Source organism: Rhinoraja longicauda, chromosome 4, assembly GCF_053455715.1.
Source record: "Rhinoraja longicauda isolate Sanriku21f chromosome 4, sRhiLon1.1, whole genome shotgun sequence".
Taxonomy (NCBI): Eukaryota; Metazoa; Chordata; class Chondrichthyes; order Rajiformes; family Arhynchobatidae; genus Rhinoraja; species Rhinoraja longicauda.
The window spans coordinates 86,458,135-86,475,284 of NC_135956.1; the positions used below are offsets into that span (position 1 = coordinate 86,458,135).

Sequence of the window (17,150 nt, forward strand, 5' to 3'; positions counted from 1 at the left end):
TTCTTGTATCCATCACCTATAATATAGCAATTCATGATTTATCTTAGATTTTTTCACTGTCTCCATTTACCTTCCCCAAGTTTCACTATTATACATGCAGATGTAGCTTCCTCTGTTAGGTCAATGTCCCCGTGTCAAAATTCTCGATCTCATACTTTCTCTGCAACATCTTCCAGTCCAGCTTCACCATCTAACCTCCCATGTGACCTTTCAATTTTGTCCAATGTATGCTTTCTGCCCACCAGCGACCATGTCAAAGAGTTCAGCTGATTCCATCTTATTATTTTGAATCCCCCTTCTGTATTGTTATCGCTCGTCTCCTTGGAACTGTGTTACAAATGAGTGCCCATTCTCCCCCATGGGGTATTGTTGCATTAAGGATGGAAAAGAAGTGCAGTGATAATCATTAGTTCCACTAACTGAATTATTCTAAAACTGAACACTAGATGACAGCAAACACAGCAAGTTTCATTCAAACTCACCCAGCCACTTTCCATCTGAAGGGCAGCTCCTATGAAGCTCATACTTCCATGAACTAAAATCTTTTGAGTCTGTTGGATTTAAAATCATTTTCTTAGGTGGATAAATTAAGCACAATTTTACCACATCCTCCTAATTCATCCTGCTTTATTTACTCCAATACAGCTCATTGTCTTTTCCGGATCCAGAAAAAGTAACAGAACACTTAGCAGACAAGATACTCCACGATTAATAAAAGATGAAATGTATCTATTTGACTACAGCACCACGTGGACCTAGCATCAGTTAGGCAAGAGGACAAAAAGTAACTCACAATCTTCATCATCAAGGAGAGTGTACTGGATCATCAGAAAAAGACATAGGAAAGTCTTTGAAAAAAAGAGTTAGATAGAGCTATTAATGATAGCAGAGTCAGGGGGTATGGGGAGAGGGCAGGAACGGGGTACTGATTGTGGATGATCAGCCATGATCACATTGAATGGTGGTGCTGGCTCGAAGGGCCGAATGGCCTACTCCTGCACCTATTGTCTAATGCCGATAACAAGATAAATAATCCTTGCCCTGAAAGAAAAACATCGGATAAACTCAAGTACCTGGAGAATCTCTCCATTTGAACAAGTGATCTCATGACAATGTGTTAAATAGTCTCAATAACATATGTGCTTTATGAATGCTTATTCTCCAAATGAATTCCATATACGACTGTAGGGAATACAAGACTGTAGGGAATGTAAGAACTTCAGACATCAATGCCTTCATTGAGGTTACATATACAAATTATTTCAAGAATTCAATGCCTTTACATTGATCCCAGTCGCACACCACTGGTTACATCTTACTAACCAGAATAAAGACGACTAATGCCTACTCTCTTTCCTGTTAGCCAGCCAGTTTTCTATTTGTGGCAAAATGTTACCTCTTGCACTGCGAGCTTTTATTTTCCATGATAATCATTGATCAAATGCCTTTTGAAAATCCAGGTTTAGGATATCTACCAATTCTTCTTTAACTAGTGCAAATTATCTCTTCAAAGAATGGCAATAAAATGGTCAAACATGATTTCACTTTCACGAAACCATTCGGCTTTTCTTGATTACCGTCAATTTTTATGTGCAGCCAGCAGTACTTAAAAAAAAATAGTTTCTAACATTTTGTGCAGTGACATGTTCAGTTAACTGGCATGCAATTTCCAGCTATGTCTCCCTTCCCATTTAAATAAAGGAACTATATTCACCTTTCCCCAATCTCATGGAACCTTTCTCCAAATCATGGGAATTATGTAAAATGAAAACCATGCATCAATGACAACACATGCCACAATTATATCCCCAGGATAGAGTTCATCAAAACCTGAGGACTTGGCAGCTTCCAATTCCAACAATTTGCTCACTACCACTTCCCTGGTGATTGTAATTTTCACTCCAAGTTCCCTTTTTCCTTTCCCAGAAATAAATGTAACAAGGGAATAGAATATCACTTTTGTCCTTTATAAAAGTCCTCCAAAAACGTTTCAGGAAGAAAATCTCATACTGGGTAATGGAGAGATCCAATTAACTATTGGACTATTTAATTGAAAATTACCAAGATTTAAGTACACGGTAGCGCAGCGGTAGAGTTGCTGCTTTACAGCGAATGCAGCGCCGGAGACTCAGGTTCGATCCTGACTACGGGTGCTGCACTGTAAGGAGTTTGTACGTTCTCCCCGTGACCTGCGTGGGTTTTCTCCGAGATCTTCGGTTTCCTCCCACACTCCAAAGACGTACAGGTATGTAGGTTAATTGGCTGGGTAAATGTAAAAATTGTCCCTAGTGGGTGTAGGATAGTGTTAATGTACGGGGATCACTGGGCGGCACGGACTTGGAGGGCCGAAAAGGCCTGTTTCCGGCTGTATATATATATGATATGATATGATATATAAAAGGAATTGTTAATCAAATCATTGAAAATGACTGCAGAAAGAGTAAGATCACAACTATGTATCCATATTGCTATTTGGATGAATAGCAATTACAACCAGCTAATAAGGCTTAATTTTTGAAAAGATCCAAACCCAAAATTCGGATCTAACAATTCTGTGATCATCCCAGAGTCACAAAATTGAAAAGACCAAGTAAATATCTGTAAATAGATACAAAAAACTGGAGTAACTCATCGAGTCAGACATCATCGCTGAAGAAAAGGAATAGGTGATGTTTCAGGTCGAGACCCTTCTTCAGACTGAGAGTCAGGGGGAAGGAAAAGGAGAGATATAGATGGTGATATCGAGAGATTAAGAACAAACAAATGAAAGATATGCAAAAAAGTAACCTTTATCATTGTGAGCAAGTTTGCGGATGAAACGAAGATAGGTGTGAGGCAGGTGGTGTTGAGGAATCAGGGAAGCTGCAGAAGGACTTGGACAGGTTGGGAGAGTGGGGAAAGAAGTAGCAAATGGAATAGCATAGCAAAGTGTACAGTCATGCACTTTGGCAGAAGGAATAAAAATGTAGATTACTTTCTAAATGTTCAGAGGATTCAGAAATCGGAGGTGCAATGGGACTTATGGAGTGCTAGTGCAGGATTCCAAAGTTAATTTGCAGGCAGCGTGTCCGGAGAAAAGGAATAGGTGACACTTTGGGTTGAAACCTTTCCTCAGACTGAAGCATCACTTATTCCTTTTCTTTGGAAATGCTGCCTGACCCACAGAGTTGCTCCAGCAGTTTGTGTATATCTTTGGTGTAAACCAACAACTGTAGTTCCTTCCAACACAGATTAATTTGCAGGTTGAGTCAGCAGTTAAGGAAGACAAATGCAATGCTAGCATTCAGTTCAAGGGGACTAGAATATAAAAGCAAGGATGTAATGCTGAGGCTTTATCAGGTGCTGGTAAAGCCACATTTGGAATATTGTGCCCAATTTTGGGAAGGATGTGGAAACCAAGTCATCGGGCATTTTTAAAGTAGAGATTGATAGATTATTGTTTAGTAAGGGTGTCAAAGGACACGGGGAAAAGGCGGGAGAATAAAGTTGAGAGATAAAAATCAATCCATGATTGAATGGTGGACTAGACTCGATAGGCTGAATGGTCTAATTCTGTTCCTATATTATATGGTCTTATATGGGTTTCCAAACCATGACCAGTGGTAATCGTTTGATAGGCCTGGCATTGGACCCCTGATATTTGCAACTGAGATAAGAGAAGGCATTTGCATACCAAGGCTGACCCTTCTGCTATCTCAGATTATATCTAATGCTGTACAGAAAGTGATTCTGGCAAGGTTTACCTTTGGAAAGGGGCCAAAGTGATGGAGGATGGGCATATTTTTGCGGGAGGAAAAAAGTCGCAGATAAGTGTGCAGATAATCAAGATTATTGGGAATTGGGCAAAGCAGATGATAAGGAAGCAAAGAGCTATGACAACAGTAGCAAGGGGTGGGGGCGACCATTAAAGTTAATAAACCACCTACTTCAGGAAAGATGGAGACCTCAAAACTGCCATCCCAAGGTAGTGAAAAAAAACTGAAGAATATCTCAATCTTACAGTTTACACCTGCTTCAGTGTTTGTGCAAGTCTCATTTATACGTTCAATTCTGCATGGGTGATGCTAAATCAGTACAGAATCCTGGTTAATATCTCTGCAAGTGTCTAGCAGCCTTTGCACACATGGAAGCTCTTGTAATAACTTCAGCTAGTTTTTTACTGCTCATATCCATTACTCAAATTTAGCCACTTATAATTTAAATGTAATTTATAATTCTTAGGTTATATTCTGTGTTTTTTTTCTTTATGAGTATTCTTTCTTTAATTTGATGTCCCTTTGCATACAGGTGCTCGATGGAGGGAACTGAATGAGACCAGCTTCCCAATGCAAACAAATCTATGTTCAAAAGCTTGGCAATAACTTTGGATAAATGTTACCATTGACAACAAAACATGGGCCATCCTGTCATGGATCAATTAAAGTACTCATTAATTGAGGAGGACCATTGCAGGTTCTAAATTGACTACCTTAATTGTTTCACATTTTACTTTCTTTAATTTAGTAACAAAATAATCAATGAGTCAAAGGGAATGAGGAGAGCAGGCAAATAGTGTTGGGGACACTTTGGATCAGCTACTGTTTGTCAATTGACAGAGTATTCTTGAGGAGCTGACTAGCTTACTCCTGCTTCTCAAATTCACGAAGAGCATTAGACATGCATTTCACATTTCAAAAAAATATATTTATGGTGGTATAGTTGCACAAATAATTAAATACAAGTGAACACTTAATTTATGTCGAGAGAGATAAAGTTAATGCTTCTTGTCAATGATCATATACATCCACTTATTAATCTGAAATGTTACTTGTTTCTTTCTCCACTAATACTGCCTGAACTACTGGATCTTTTTATCTATTTGAATTCACTTCCTAATATGCATTACTTTCATGGTGGTATCAGTTCAGGAACTTGGGGAAATTTTTCATTGAATTGGAACCATATGATAATGCACAGGGGCAGTTTCAAAGGTATAATTAATTTGCATATTTTTATAGTTCATGGAATGCTCAGCTACTTATATTCATATTGTAATGATCTCCCAGAGGCAAAGTATTTGTTTTAAAAATCAATCATGCAAAAACAGAATCTATTGAGACCAAGTGCAGCATTTATTGCATTCCTAATGGCCATCAAGAAGAGTGTGCTGAATATAATCCCGAAACTGCTGTAGCCTTTGTGGTAAATGCACTCTCATAGCATTGCCAGGTAGAGGATTACAATTATCGCTACCTAGCTTTGAAGGATCATCAATACATTTTGAATGCAAGATGATGTGTGGCCGGCGAGTTGCTGGCACGTTCGAGCATCTTTTGGGTGGCAGAGATTAGAAGTTGGGAAGCGTCAATGAAGAAACCTTTGTCCATTAGGGCGGCACGGTAGCGCAGCGGTAGAGTTGCTGCTTTACAGCGAATGCAGCGCCGGAGACTCAGGTTCGATCCTGACTACGGGTGCTGCACTGTAAGGAGTTTGTACGTTCTCCCCATGACCTGCGTGGGTTTTCTCCGAGATCTTCGGTTTCCTCCCACACTCCAAAGACGTACAGGTATGTAGGTTAATTGGCTGGGTAAATGTAAAAATTGTCCCTAGTGGGTGTAGGATAGTGTTAATGTGCGGGGATCGCTGGGCGGCACGGACTTGGAGGGCCGAAAAGGCCTGTTTCCGGCTGTATATATATGATATGATGATATGATTATAGATGATACATTTTTGTACTAATGGTGTGCCCATGGAATTAATGTTGTCATGGTTGTAGATGGGCGACAAACAGGTAGGTTAGTTTGCATTGGTTGATATGGAGCATCAAGTAATTTGTAGCAATATTCATCCAACTAGAACAATCTTGAAAGTTCTAGTGGCATCATGATGGTTAATCAAATGATCTGTAGTATGTTAAGCAAATCAGAAAACTGACATCACAGTGCATTAGCAATGAAAAATGTCTTCTGGAGAAATCATTCTCGGTACTGCAAGAGAATGCTGGCACTTCATTATGGATATCAAACTTTTCAATATACTTCCTGAGCGCCACCGATTCCTTTCAATAATGAAGGGTAATCTAATCAATCTAGTATTATCAAAGATTTACAGTAGAGTTTGTATGTATGCTGAGTGTACAAATATAATTTATCCAATAAAGTCAAAATTTTAAATACTCATTTATCTTCAGAATAACATGCATCTGAAGGATAAAAAGACCTTTATCAGCTAAGCTTCGTGACTATTTTTTCTTCAGAGATGGTTAAACACATGATTAGAAAAGTCTAAATTTACTAGTTGATGTCAAAGTTTTTCATTAATTTGAATAGAATATAAAATTGATGAGTCTGCAGACAGTTGTTTACTGCATCAAAATCAAAGGCCAACTATCGAATACTGAAACAAGAGCTTGTGGACAAAGATGATTAATGGGCACTTTAAATGCCAGCATTTAATTATGTAAAAGACATGCTCATTATGGTTTTAAAATTATGCAGGTATGGGAAAACATTAAAATAAACTATACAACCATCATTTATCAGCTTCATTAGTATTAAATAAAATGTTCCAATCTGTCAGTGAGATAGCATTGGATATTTGTGGGGGGAAAAAAGCAATTTGTTGTTCCAGGACTTAAGAAAATGAGCACAAAACAAGCTCAATTTTCAATTCAATTTATTGACACTTCCACGCTGACCAAAAGATTAGCCTTTTTTTGATTAAATCAAATCAGTTTTTCCTACTAAACATCTATTGTTGATTTATTCATAAGTATAATGCAAAAGCAAATCTATTAATCACACTGCTTGTAAATTGACTCCCCATTAGGCAATTGCATTTCACCCTTTCCTCGTAAGATGCATTGCTTTGCTGTGCTGTGTCCAAACTCCTTGCCCAAGTTTGGTCCATTTTATGATTTCAAATAGCCTGCCCGATAATTTGTGTCTGAGGAACAATGGATTAATGGAAAGTAGCCATCTTGTCAAATGACGAATAAAAGTGATTAGTTCATATTTCTGGCTCTGAGGAGGACAAAGAGTGCACAGCCAATGGTATTCCTCTCTTCGAAACCTAACTTGCAGTATGACAAATCCCTCCAGTAGGTTCCACTGTGGCAGCAAACAGTACTGTGTCCCTTGATTGTTATTTGTAGCTTTCACTTGGAAAACAGATATTTTCACAAGCATAACATTTGTTCCTTTTCCAGATTCAAATGCTATGAGCAGCATTGTTCTTGAAACAGAAGCAAACCAATGCAGGCAGTTAATAATGTAAAGCAGCAGTGCTAGGCTTAAGCATCCCAAATTATTGCCTTTCAAAGATTACTCTGAACGTTGTACCTGTGGTATTTTTTTTTCTCAGCAAACCCAACCCAAGCTTTAACCTGCCATGACTGTAGTCTCCAAATCCACATTTGATGTTGCTGCTTGGTTTTCTGGCTTCCTTCCCAATTTGCAAACACAATTACGAATTAGATAAAATAAGGATGCTGAGGAGAGAGAGGATAAAAAAAAGTGGGAAGAGGCTGAGGAATAGGGGAGGAAACTATTAGAGCAGAAGTAGAAAGAAATATTAAGAAAATTACAGAGATCTTTGCCCAGTCTTCCTAAAAGATTCAAAATAAGAACTATGTTTAATTCCGATGGCACGAAAATCAAATTGTAATTGTAATCAAATGCAAAACATTGGACAGCTCAATAAAACGATAGTGGTTCAATGAATATTAGCCATAACAGTTATTAGAACTAGGTTAATTCCCGGAATGGCGGGACTGTCATATGTTGAAAGACTGGAGCGACTAGGCTTGTGTACACTGAAATGTAGAAGGATGAGAGGGGATCTTATCGAAACGTATAGATTATTAAGGGGTTGGACACGTTAGAGGCAGGAAACATGTTCCCAATGTTGGGGGAGTCCAGAACAATGGGCCACAGTTTAAGAATAAGGGGTAGGCCATTTAGAACGGAGATGAGGAAAAACTTTTTCAGTCAGAGAGTTGTGAATCTGTGGAATTCTCTGCCTCAGAAGGCAGTGGAGGCCAATTCTCTGAATGCATTCAAGAGAGCTAGATAGAGCTGTTAAGGATAGCAGAGTCAGGGGATATGGGGAGAAGGCAGGAATGGGGTACTGATTGAGAATGATCAGCCATGATCACATTGAATGGCGGTGCTGGCTCGAAGGGCCGAATGGCCTCCTCCTGCACCTATTGTGCATTGTCTAAGTGATGCAAGATTTGTTAAGAGTTCTTAGCAAAATAACTCCTTCAGGCTAATTTGTTAGTTTAAATAACTGATGACTCCACACTTTGATTTGATTCAAGGTAATACAATCTAACACACACCATTATCATTGAACACGTTTGAACAATGGCAGATGTTCACTTTTAGCAAAAAACAAACTGCTGGAGGAAGTCCGCAGGTCAGGCATCATCTGTCAATGTAATGGTCCGCAACATTTTGGGTCAGGACACTTTTTGTATGTCCCCCTGCAGAGATGCTGCCTGATCCGCTGGGTTCCTCCAGAGGTTTGATTTCAGCTCAAGATTCCAGCATCTACATTCTCTTTTGTCTTCATTTTTAACCATTCCATTTTTAAAATAGTAAACTTGGCAGCTTTGAGAGTCGTCTTAACTCATTTGTTTTTCAAAACTACTGTACCGTTTCCAAATTATTTGGTTTAATGCAAAATAGAAATATCATCAAAATAAACTACAGAACCATCGTTTATCAGCTTCAGTATTAGTACCAGTATCAATATTAAATAAGTAGACAGAAAATGCTGGAATAACTCACGGGACAGGCAGCATCGCTGGAGAGAAGGAATGGGTGACGTTTCGGGTCGAGACCCTTCTTCAGACTGATCTCGACCCGAAACGTCACCCCATTCCTTCTCTCCAGCGATGCTGCCAGTCTCGCTGAGTTACTCCAGCATTTTGTGTCTATCTTCAATTTAAACCAGCATCTGCATTTCTTTCCTACTCGGTATTAAATAAATTGTTTCCATTTTCCAGTAGCCCGGCTTCTTCAAGCTGCAACAAAATATCGAGACCCAGCACTTCAGTTTAGTATATTGTCACGTGGTACAATGAAAACCTTTTGCCGCGTGCTATCCAGTCAGCATAAAGACAATACATGATTACACTACGGTAGTAATGAAGGTCTTGGTTTACAGGATAGAGGTGCTGACTCCCCTTTTTTTTTGCAGCAAAACCTGGAATATCGACCAATTTCATTTTAAGAATATTGAGTCTTCCACCAGCAGTGCTCGTGTCAAATGAGAAAATCATCTGAAGTAAACACTTGCATCAAAGCCTTACACTTGCAGAATAAGCTCCACTGGATGGACTAGCATATCCAGATGCCCAAGAATTGTCTCCTTTGTCAAGTTCTCTTCTTCTGGCTCCCCGTTGACCATTGCTCAACAAGGCAGCCGAGAGAAAATGGTACAAATGCATGCTCAAGGTTGCCCTCAGGCATCGAAGCAGCGACACCAATACTTAGAAAGAGCAAGCTGCGAAGCATGGCACATTCCATTTCAATGCTCAACATCTTGATTCTTGTGTTCTTTGCAGTTCCTTGTGTCTCTCAACAACTTGATGGTGTGAGGGAAGACGACCAGCGACAGCTGCAAGTGTTACTCGACCAGGCAGTCATATGTCCCTACTGCCAATGAATATGTGCATCCAGAGTCAAATTCTTCAATCAGATGAAGACCCACATCGTAAAGAATATAAATTCTATGACCGTCAACTTAAGACAGCAGTCTACATCATCTGCAAGTGCAAATAATAACATCTGTCGACATTGCCCCAGTTCACTACTTCAGTTATCACTTCAAACAACGTAGCCTTCACAAACCCATGTTGATTTGCCCAAATCAACGGAAAATTTACGGCATTCAATTTTCCACTACAAATTGAGGATAATGTCTAATATCTCAAAGCTCGCATCAAATGCATTAAAATTAATCCTGGGATGAATGTCTGGAGATTTTTTTTAAATCAAAAAATACTTTATTCAAGAAATAAATATATACAAAACATGTTCCTTCCAAAACTCTATCCGACATTCTCGGAGGCAGAGTTACTACGATAATTTTAATCTCACTTTTTTTTTCTTATGCTAATCTTGATAAATCCCTGACCCCTGTTCAATATTAGTTCTTGTTAAGCCACAATTAGCCAATGTCTACTATTCATATTGCCATTAAAGAGCTGTCATTCCCATTTTTAATAACAACACATTTTTCAGACCAACTTTAACCATCTCCACCCAATATTAAATGGATTATGAGATTCCTTGCAATTTATTTGAAGCTTAATTTTTGCATTCAATCTTTGAATTTGTATTTCATCCATGCTTGTAGCATTTACTGCCTCGAAGATCTGAGATCTTTTTTACCTCATTTTAAATCAACATAGAAAACCAATGAGTACAGCAAAAGATCTGTTGGTCAAAACATTAAAACTAAATAAAACAGTGCACACTGTGAATAAACAAAAACAATCCAAGAAAGTCCAATATTACATACCTCAAAGCCTTTAATGCGTTGTTTGTTATAGATACACAAGATGTGAGATCTAGATTTTTCAGTTTAGTGCAAAATTTACTAAGGCTGACACAGGTGCTGCAAAGAAAAATTCAAAAATATTACTCACCTCACAAATAACACAAATCAATGAAATATAGATACATTTTACTTACCTATCATTAATTTTTGTGCAGCCATTGAGATTTAAATCTTCAATATTCTTACAGTTCTGTGCGAAAGTCCTGAAGGCAAAAATAAGTAGATTCAATTTGCAAATTAAATAATGAGAAAATCATAAATTATCTGTTAAACTATTGTTTCTGCAATTCTTTTGACAACAAAAATATTAATTTCATGAGAAATAATGAACACATTTCCTTCTCAACATATAGGCACATCAATTTTTCAGGATATCACATTAATATGTGAAACATAATCACTGTAAAAATAATGTTCGACTCTATACAAATAATAACCAGATAATTGCACAGGCTACTTCCATTGTTGACTGGGAGAGAATGAATGACAATTATATTCAACAAGATTGATTTTAGCAGCATGGAAACAGTAAACCATTCAAGAAAGTAGAATATATGATCAATGTCAAAATGAAAAGCCTACTTCAAACGTAGCTTTCATTACTCACTAGCTTTCACCACCATGTCTCAGCCAATGACACCATCGCTCCTCACTTGGTCTCATCCACTGCCTGCCCTATCACAATCCTTTCCTTTCATTTGGCCTGAAACGATGTCTGTTACTCTCTCCACAGATGCAGCCTAAACTGCTTTCGACAGTTTGTGAAAAAGACACAAAGTGCTGGAGTAACTCAGCGGGTCGGCCAGCATCTCTGGAGGACATGGAGAGGCGGTGTTTCGGATCGGAACTCTTCTGTTGTCCAGTGATGCTGCCTGACCCTCTGCGTTACTCCAACACTTTTTGGTAAACCAGCATCTGCAGTTCATTGTGTCTACAGTTTGTGCGTTTGTTTCAGATATCTGCGATCTGCAGTATTTTGCTGACTTTCAATATGACCCAAATGCAGTTAAGAACATGCAAAATATGCAGGAATAGGTAATTGGACTCTTCAAGTCTACTCTCCTGATCATCAAGGTTATGGCTGATCTACTATTTTTGCAATATTCTACCACATTATCCCCATAAGGTCCTAATTCCCTGCACTTAGACATCTATCAAGTTGGATTTGAACAAACTCAATGAGTGAACCTTCACATCCCTCATGGTCTAAAGATTCAACACACCCTGCATGAATACATCTCAGTGCTAAATAGCCTATTCCTTATTCTGAGACTGTGACTGAGTCCTGACTCTTCAGCCATTGGAAATATCCTCTCTGCATCCGACGTTTTATTTAAAGCTATACAGTAGACCTGCCATCCCTAAAAGCAGTTGAGAGAATCTTCATTTTGCTCCCTTTATGGAAAGTTGCTGACAGGTAAATTCTCAAAGAGTTTTCAGGTGAAAACTTATTGGAGTAAAATGATGCAGTGATAAATCGTGTCTGACAAATACTCTGCAGTTTGGTTTCTTTTTGTCAATGCGTACTTGGAGTAATATTGACGATTCTGGTTACCAAGCTATATGAATGCTGTCATTACATTGGAAAGGATGCAGAAAGGATTCGCCAGGATGTTGCCTGAACCTACAGCTTGAGTTACAGGGAGAGGCTGAATATACTGAGACTTTCTTTGGAGCGCATGAGGCTGAGGGGTGACCTGGTTGAAATACATAGAATCATGAGGGGCATAGATAAAGTGAACGCTCACAGTCTTTTTCCTAGGATTGAGGATTCTAAAAACAGAGGTTTAAACAGATTTAAAGTGAGAGGGGAGAAATTTAAGAGGGATCTAAGGGCCAACTTTTTCATTCAGACAGTAGTCCGTAACTGGAATGAATTTCCAAAGGAAGCAATAGAAGAGATACAATGACTTCCACAATGCATTTGGACTGATATTTGGATAAGAAAGGTTTTGGAGGGAAATGGGACAAATGCAGGTAAATGACTGGCCTAGATTTCCAATTTGGTCAGCATGGGCAAGGAGGGCCGAAGGGTCTGTTTTCATACTGCGTAGATCTGGGACTCTAGGAAGGGTGAGGACATTTGCCCTACCTGCATTACAAGTCATTTTTAGCAGCCTTAAAATGTAGAGTAATTTTTCAACTGATACTGGTATGCCATTGCATTGTATTGGTGGATCGAAACATATAAGATTATGAAGGGGTTAGACACATTAGAGGTAGGAAACATGTTCCCAATGTTGGGGGAGTCCAGAACCAGGGGCCACAGTTTAAGAATAAGGGGTAGGCCATTTAGAATGGAGATGAGGAAAAACGTTTTCAGTCAGAGAGTTGTAAATCTGTGGAATTCACTGCCTCAGAAGGCAGTGGAGGCCAAGTCTCTGAATGCATTCAAGAGAGAGCTAGATACAGCTCTTAAGGATAGCGGAGTCAGGGGGTATGGGGAGAAGGCAGGAACGGGGTACTGATTGAGAATGATCAGCCATGATCATATTGAATGGTGGTGCTGGCTCGAAGGGCCGAATGGCCTACTCCTGCACTTATTGTCTATTGTCTAAACGTCTGATTACAAGCTTTCAAACATTTGCGTCTTTTGCCCAACAGGAGAAGGGAGGAATGACTTGGGTGTAAATGGTCCTTGAGCACATTGGCTGCTTTCCCAAGGCAGCATGAACTGCAAATGGAGTTGATGGTGGGGGTGTGGGGAGACTGGTTTGGCTGAGGCGTTAGGCTACATCATGACTGCGATTTCTTGCGCTCGTCGGCAATTCTCATTACCTCACAGTTCTTGTGTTACGTTACAATAATTCAAGAAGGTTCACTTGTGAACACTTTCAAAGTGTTGAAATTGCCTCCTCAAAAACAATTCACTTACTTCAGAGAAGCATCACCAATGCTAAGGCATCCGCGCAGGCTGAGTTGCCGAAGAAACCCACCACATCGTTTAGAGATGTTTTCCACAACACGACCCTACAGTCGAGGACAAAAATATTGTTTATATTTAAAAGTTATGTTAGAAATCTGCATAAATGTAAATATCGATACAATTCCATGCAAATTTACAAAATCAATGTTAAGGGGTGGTCAGGTTTAAAGAGAGACTTGGTCAGTCTCCCTGATTCCAAAATTTCTGGAGTGGACAAGTGCAGGAGAATACTCAAGAATTTATCTACAGGTGCCAAGACTGCATAGCAATGAGGATAAGAATTAAAACAAACTCTGACCTTTATAAAACATGGGAGGATGGCATATTGAAGCTGCATGAAATACTAATTCTGTCCAACTGGAATAGTCCAATACTGCATCTTGTAGCATGAAAGATTTTAAGAGGATACAGAAGAGGAAGACTCCTAAGGAAGGTGAAACTTATTCTTGGAACAGAAAGGCTAAGTGTTTAGACAAACGAGATAAATGTTTTAATGGATAAATTGTTAAAGAGAAACAAAGAACACTAATTTGAAGTGACTAGCAAGGAACCAGAACTAATAGTTTTAAAAAAACTATTAATTGAATGCATTGTCTGAGAGTGATGGACACAGATTCAATTTTGTTTTTAAAATTGCATTTGTAAATAATTGAGCAGCAGCGGGATCTGGCAGATGCAAAAGCGAGTGCAAGTGAAAATTACATCTAACTAGACAGCCCCATGAAAGAGGCCTTGTTTCAAACATTGCATCAAGTGGTACACTGCCAATGTTTCTATTTATGTGTTTTTTCTTTTCTAGAGAGTAAACTGCTCTGATAAATTATAATATCTCTTGCAATATTTATTTTTTTCTGCACCATCTTGTGTGCATCCATTCTTTTTATAACATGAAGATCCACACAGAACACAGTATTCTGTGTGGTCCAAATAAGTTATACAAAAGGTAGACACGACACCTTTAATTTTCAAATTATATCCCAGAGCTTTACTTGTATATTCTGTGGAAATGATCTTGTTCGGTAATTGTTCACGAAGATGTAAACTTGGATTTTTAATCTAATCTATTCGTTTTCCAAAGAACATGCGGCTTTGTGTTTTGTCTTTACCAAAATGTACTACGTTACACTTCACCAAAAATGAATTTGCCACTTACCCATTAGGTAAATTTAATCAATCTCTCTTATATTTTGTTGGTCGCTCAGTATCAGCTACATCCCAAATTTGGTGCAACCGAGGCAATGTGAAATTCTACATTGGCTCTGTTTGTACGAGTAAATCCCAAATTTTGTGCAACTGGCTCGCCATCGATCTCCATCACTTCCAAACATTCCAGTCTGATTAAGACCTCTCATCTTTTTTTTCTGCTTTGAAGTTAGTTTGCAGTCTATTTTGTTACTTCTATACACTTTTACACAATCACACTTAATCAGGAGTCCACGAATGGCTTTCTGTATTATTTAGTACATAACGACAAACTGATATCCATGTTCGTCATGCAAAACATTCACTTCAATCATCAGAAGGACACAAAGTGCTGGAATAACTCAGCAGGTCAGGCAGCATCTCTGGAGAACCTGGATAGGTGACCTTTCAGGTCAAGACCCTTCTTTTGTGTACTAACCAGCATCTGCAGCTCTTTGTTTCTACATTCACTTCAATACTTAAAGGTGTACAAATCCCTCTGACCTGACTAGGTGTATCCTAGGACATTGTGGGAACCAGGAGATGCAGGTGGCTGTGCAATGGTCTGGACAAAAAGTCTATTGTGACTCTAGCAATAGGCGCAGCTTTCAAAAATAGATCTTTCCAACATGCAAATATTGCAAAAATAATGAAATGAGGGTGTCGTAAATAATTGAAAAGCTTTTAAAATCCATGCCAGTTTATACGAATGATAATTGTATCAAAGGTCATCTGTACAATATACAGTGTGAATAAGATGACACTGAAATCACAAGAAAGTTTTAACTGTATAGGAAAGAACTGCAGATGGTGGTTTAAACTGAACATAGACACAAAAAGCTGGAGAAACTCAGCGGGTTAGACAGCATCTCTGGAGGAAAGGAATAAGTGACATTTCGGGTTGAGACCCTTCTTCAGAAGAAGGAATATGTTTTAAAGTTGCAGAATTATCTGTGATACACCAGAAATGAATGTACATATTCTAAATTTAATGACATTCAGATCTAAAAATTTGAAGGTACATAACATTACGAATAGGTTTAAGAAAATCTTAAGAAAAAGATGTACACACGTTACAAATGCATTCATTTTGAATGCTTTAGCAGTCTATTTAAGAAAACTATAAATATCTAGTTCCTCACCTCTATATCCGTCTGAAAATTAAATAAATCAATCCGCTGCCAGTTACTGCCATCCAATGCCAGGATATTCCATGCCTGTATAATTAACCACAACAATCAATACATCATTACAATGTTGTATGACATCAAAACAAGAGTTTTCATTGGCATCCCAGCATACTTACCATGATCGTGCACAGGACATATGCTCAAATTACAGGTGGATTTGTATTACTTACATTTGTTTATTTACAGAGGAGTTAAATATTTCCTTAACAATAGACAATAGACAATAGGTGCAGGAGGAGGCCATTCGGCCCTTCGAGCCAGCACCGCCATTCAATGTGATCATGGCTGATCATTCTCAATCAGTACCCCGTTCCTGCCTTCTCCCCATACCCCCTGACTCCGCTATCCTTAAGAGCTCTATCCAGCTCTCTCTTGAATGCATTCAGAGAATTGGCCTCCACTGCCTTCTGAGGCAGAGAATTCCACAGATTCACAACTCTTTGACTGAAAAAGGTTTTCCTCATCTCAGTTCTAAATGGCCTACCCCTTATTCTTAAACTGTGGCCCCTTGTTCTGGACTCCCCCAACATTGGGAACTTGTTTCCTGCCTCTAACGTGTCCAACCCCTTAATAATCTTATACGTTTCGATAAGATCTCCTCTCATCCTTCTAATTCCAGTGTCTACACCGACCAGCGATCCCCGCACACTAACACTACCCTACACCCACTCGTGACAATTTACATTTGTACCAAGCCAATTAACCTCCAAACCTGTACATGTTTGGAGTGTTGGAGGAAATCGAAGATCTCGGAGAAAACCCATGCAGGTCATGGGAAGAATGTGCAAACTCTGTACGGAAAAGCACCCTTAGTCAAGGATCGAACCCGGTTCTCTGGCGCCATAAGGCAGTAGTTCAACCGCTACGCCACTAATGTATTATGTTACTTAATTTCAAAAGCAACGTTAGAAACATTCATTAATCTTTTTCTCCATCCATAAAACTGGGAATAGTGTATCCATTTTTGGAGTCTTGTATTGGGCTTGCAAATGTGTAGCTTGCTCATCTGAACCAACTAAGTATAATTAGGGCCTAAGTACCAGGATGTTGGCAGAGGGAGCAATTGCTGCATATCTGATCTGTTTGGATAGCATGCAAAACAATGCTTTTCACTGTACCTCAGTACATGTAACAATAATAAACCTAAACGCAAACGCTGGATTTGCTGTCAGCACCACACATCCCCAAAGCATTCTCCAGATTTGCTGCCTGATTTATAGACAATAAACAATTGGTGCAAGATTAAGCCATTCAGCCCTTCGAGCCAGCACCGCCATACAATGTGTTCATGGCTGATCATTCTC

General features: G+C 38.9%; 1 protein-coding gene across 1 annotated transcript in view; it reads right to left on the reverse strand.

Moving 5' to 3' along the window:
- Nucleotides 1-17,150, reverse strand: part of fbxl2 (F-box and leucine-rich repeat protein 2) — a 103,015-nt gene that overhangs the window by 58,775 nt on the left and 27,090 nt on the right. The window contains exons 4-7 of the mRNA XM_078398733.1: nt 15,799-15,873; nt 13,424-13,518; nt 10,683-10,751; nt 10,510-10,605 (exon numbers count right to left, since the gene is read on the reverse strand). Of these exons, the coding sequence (XP_078254859.1) occupies nt 10,510-10,605; nt 10,683-10,751; nt 13,424-13,518; nt 15,799-15,873 (335 nt within the window). The remainder of the gene's footprint in view (nt 1-10,509; nt 10,606-10,682; nt 10,752-13,423; nt 13,519-15,798; nt 15,874-17,150) is intronic.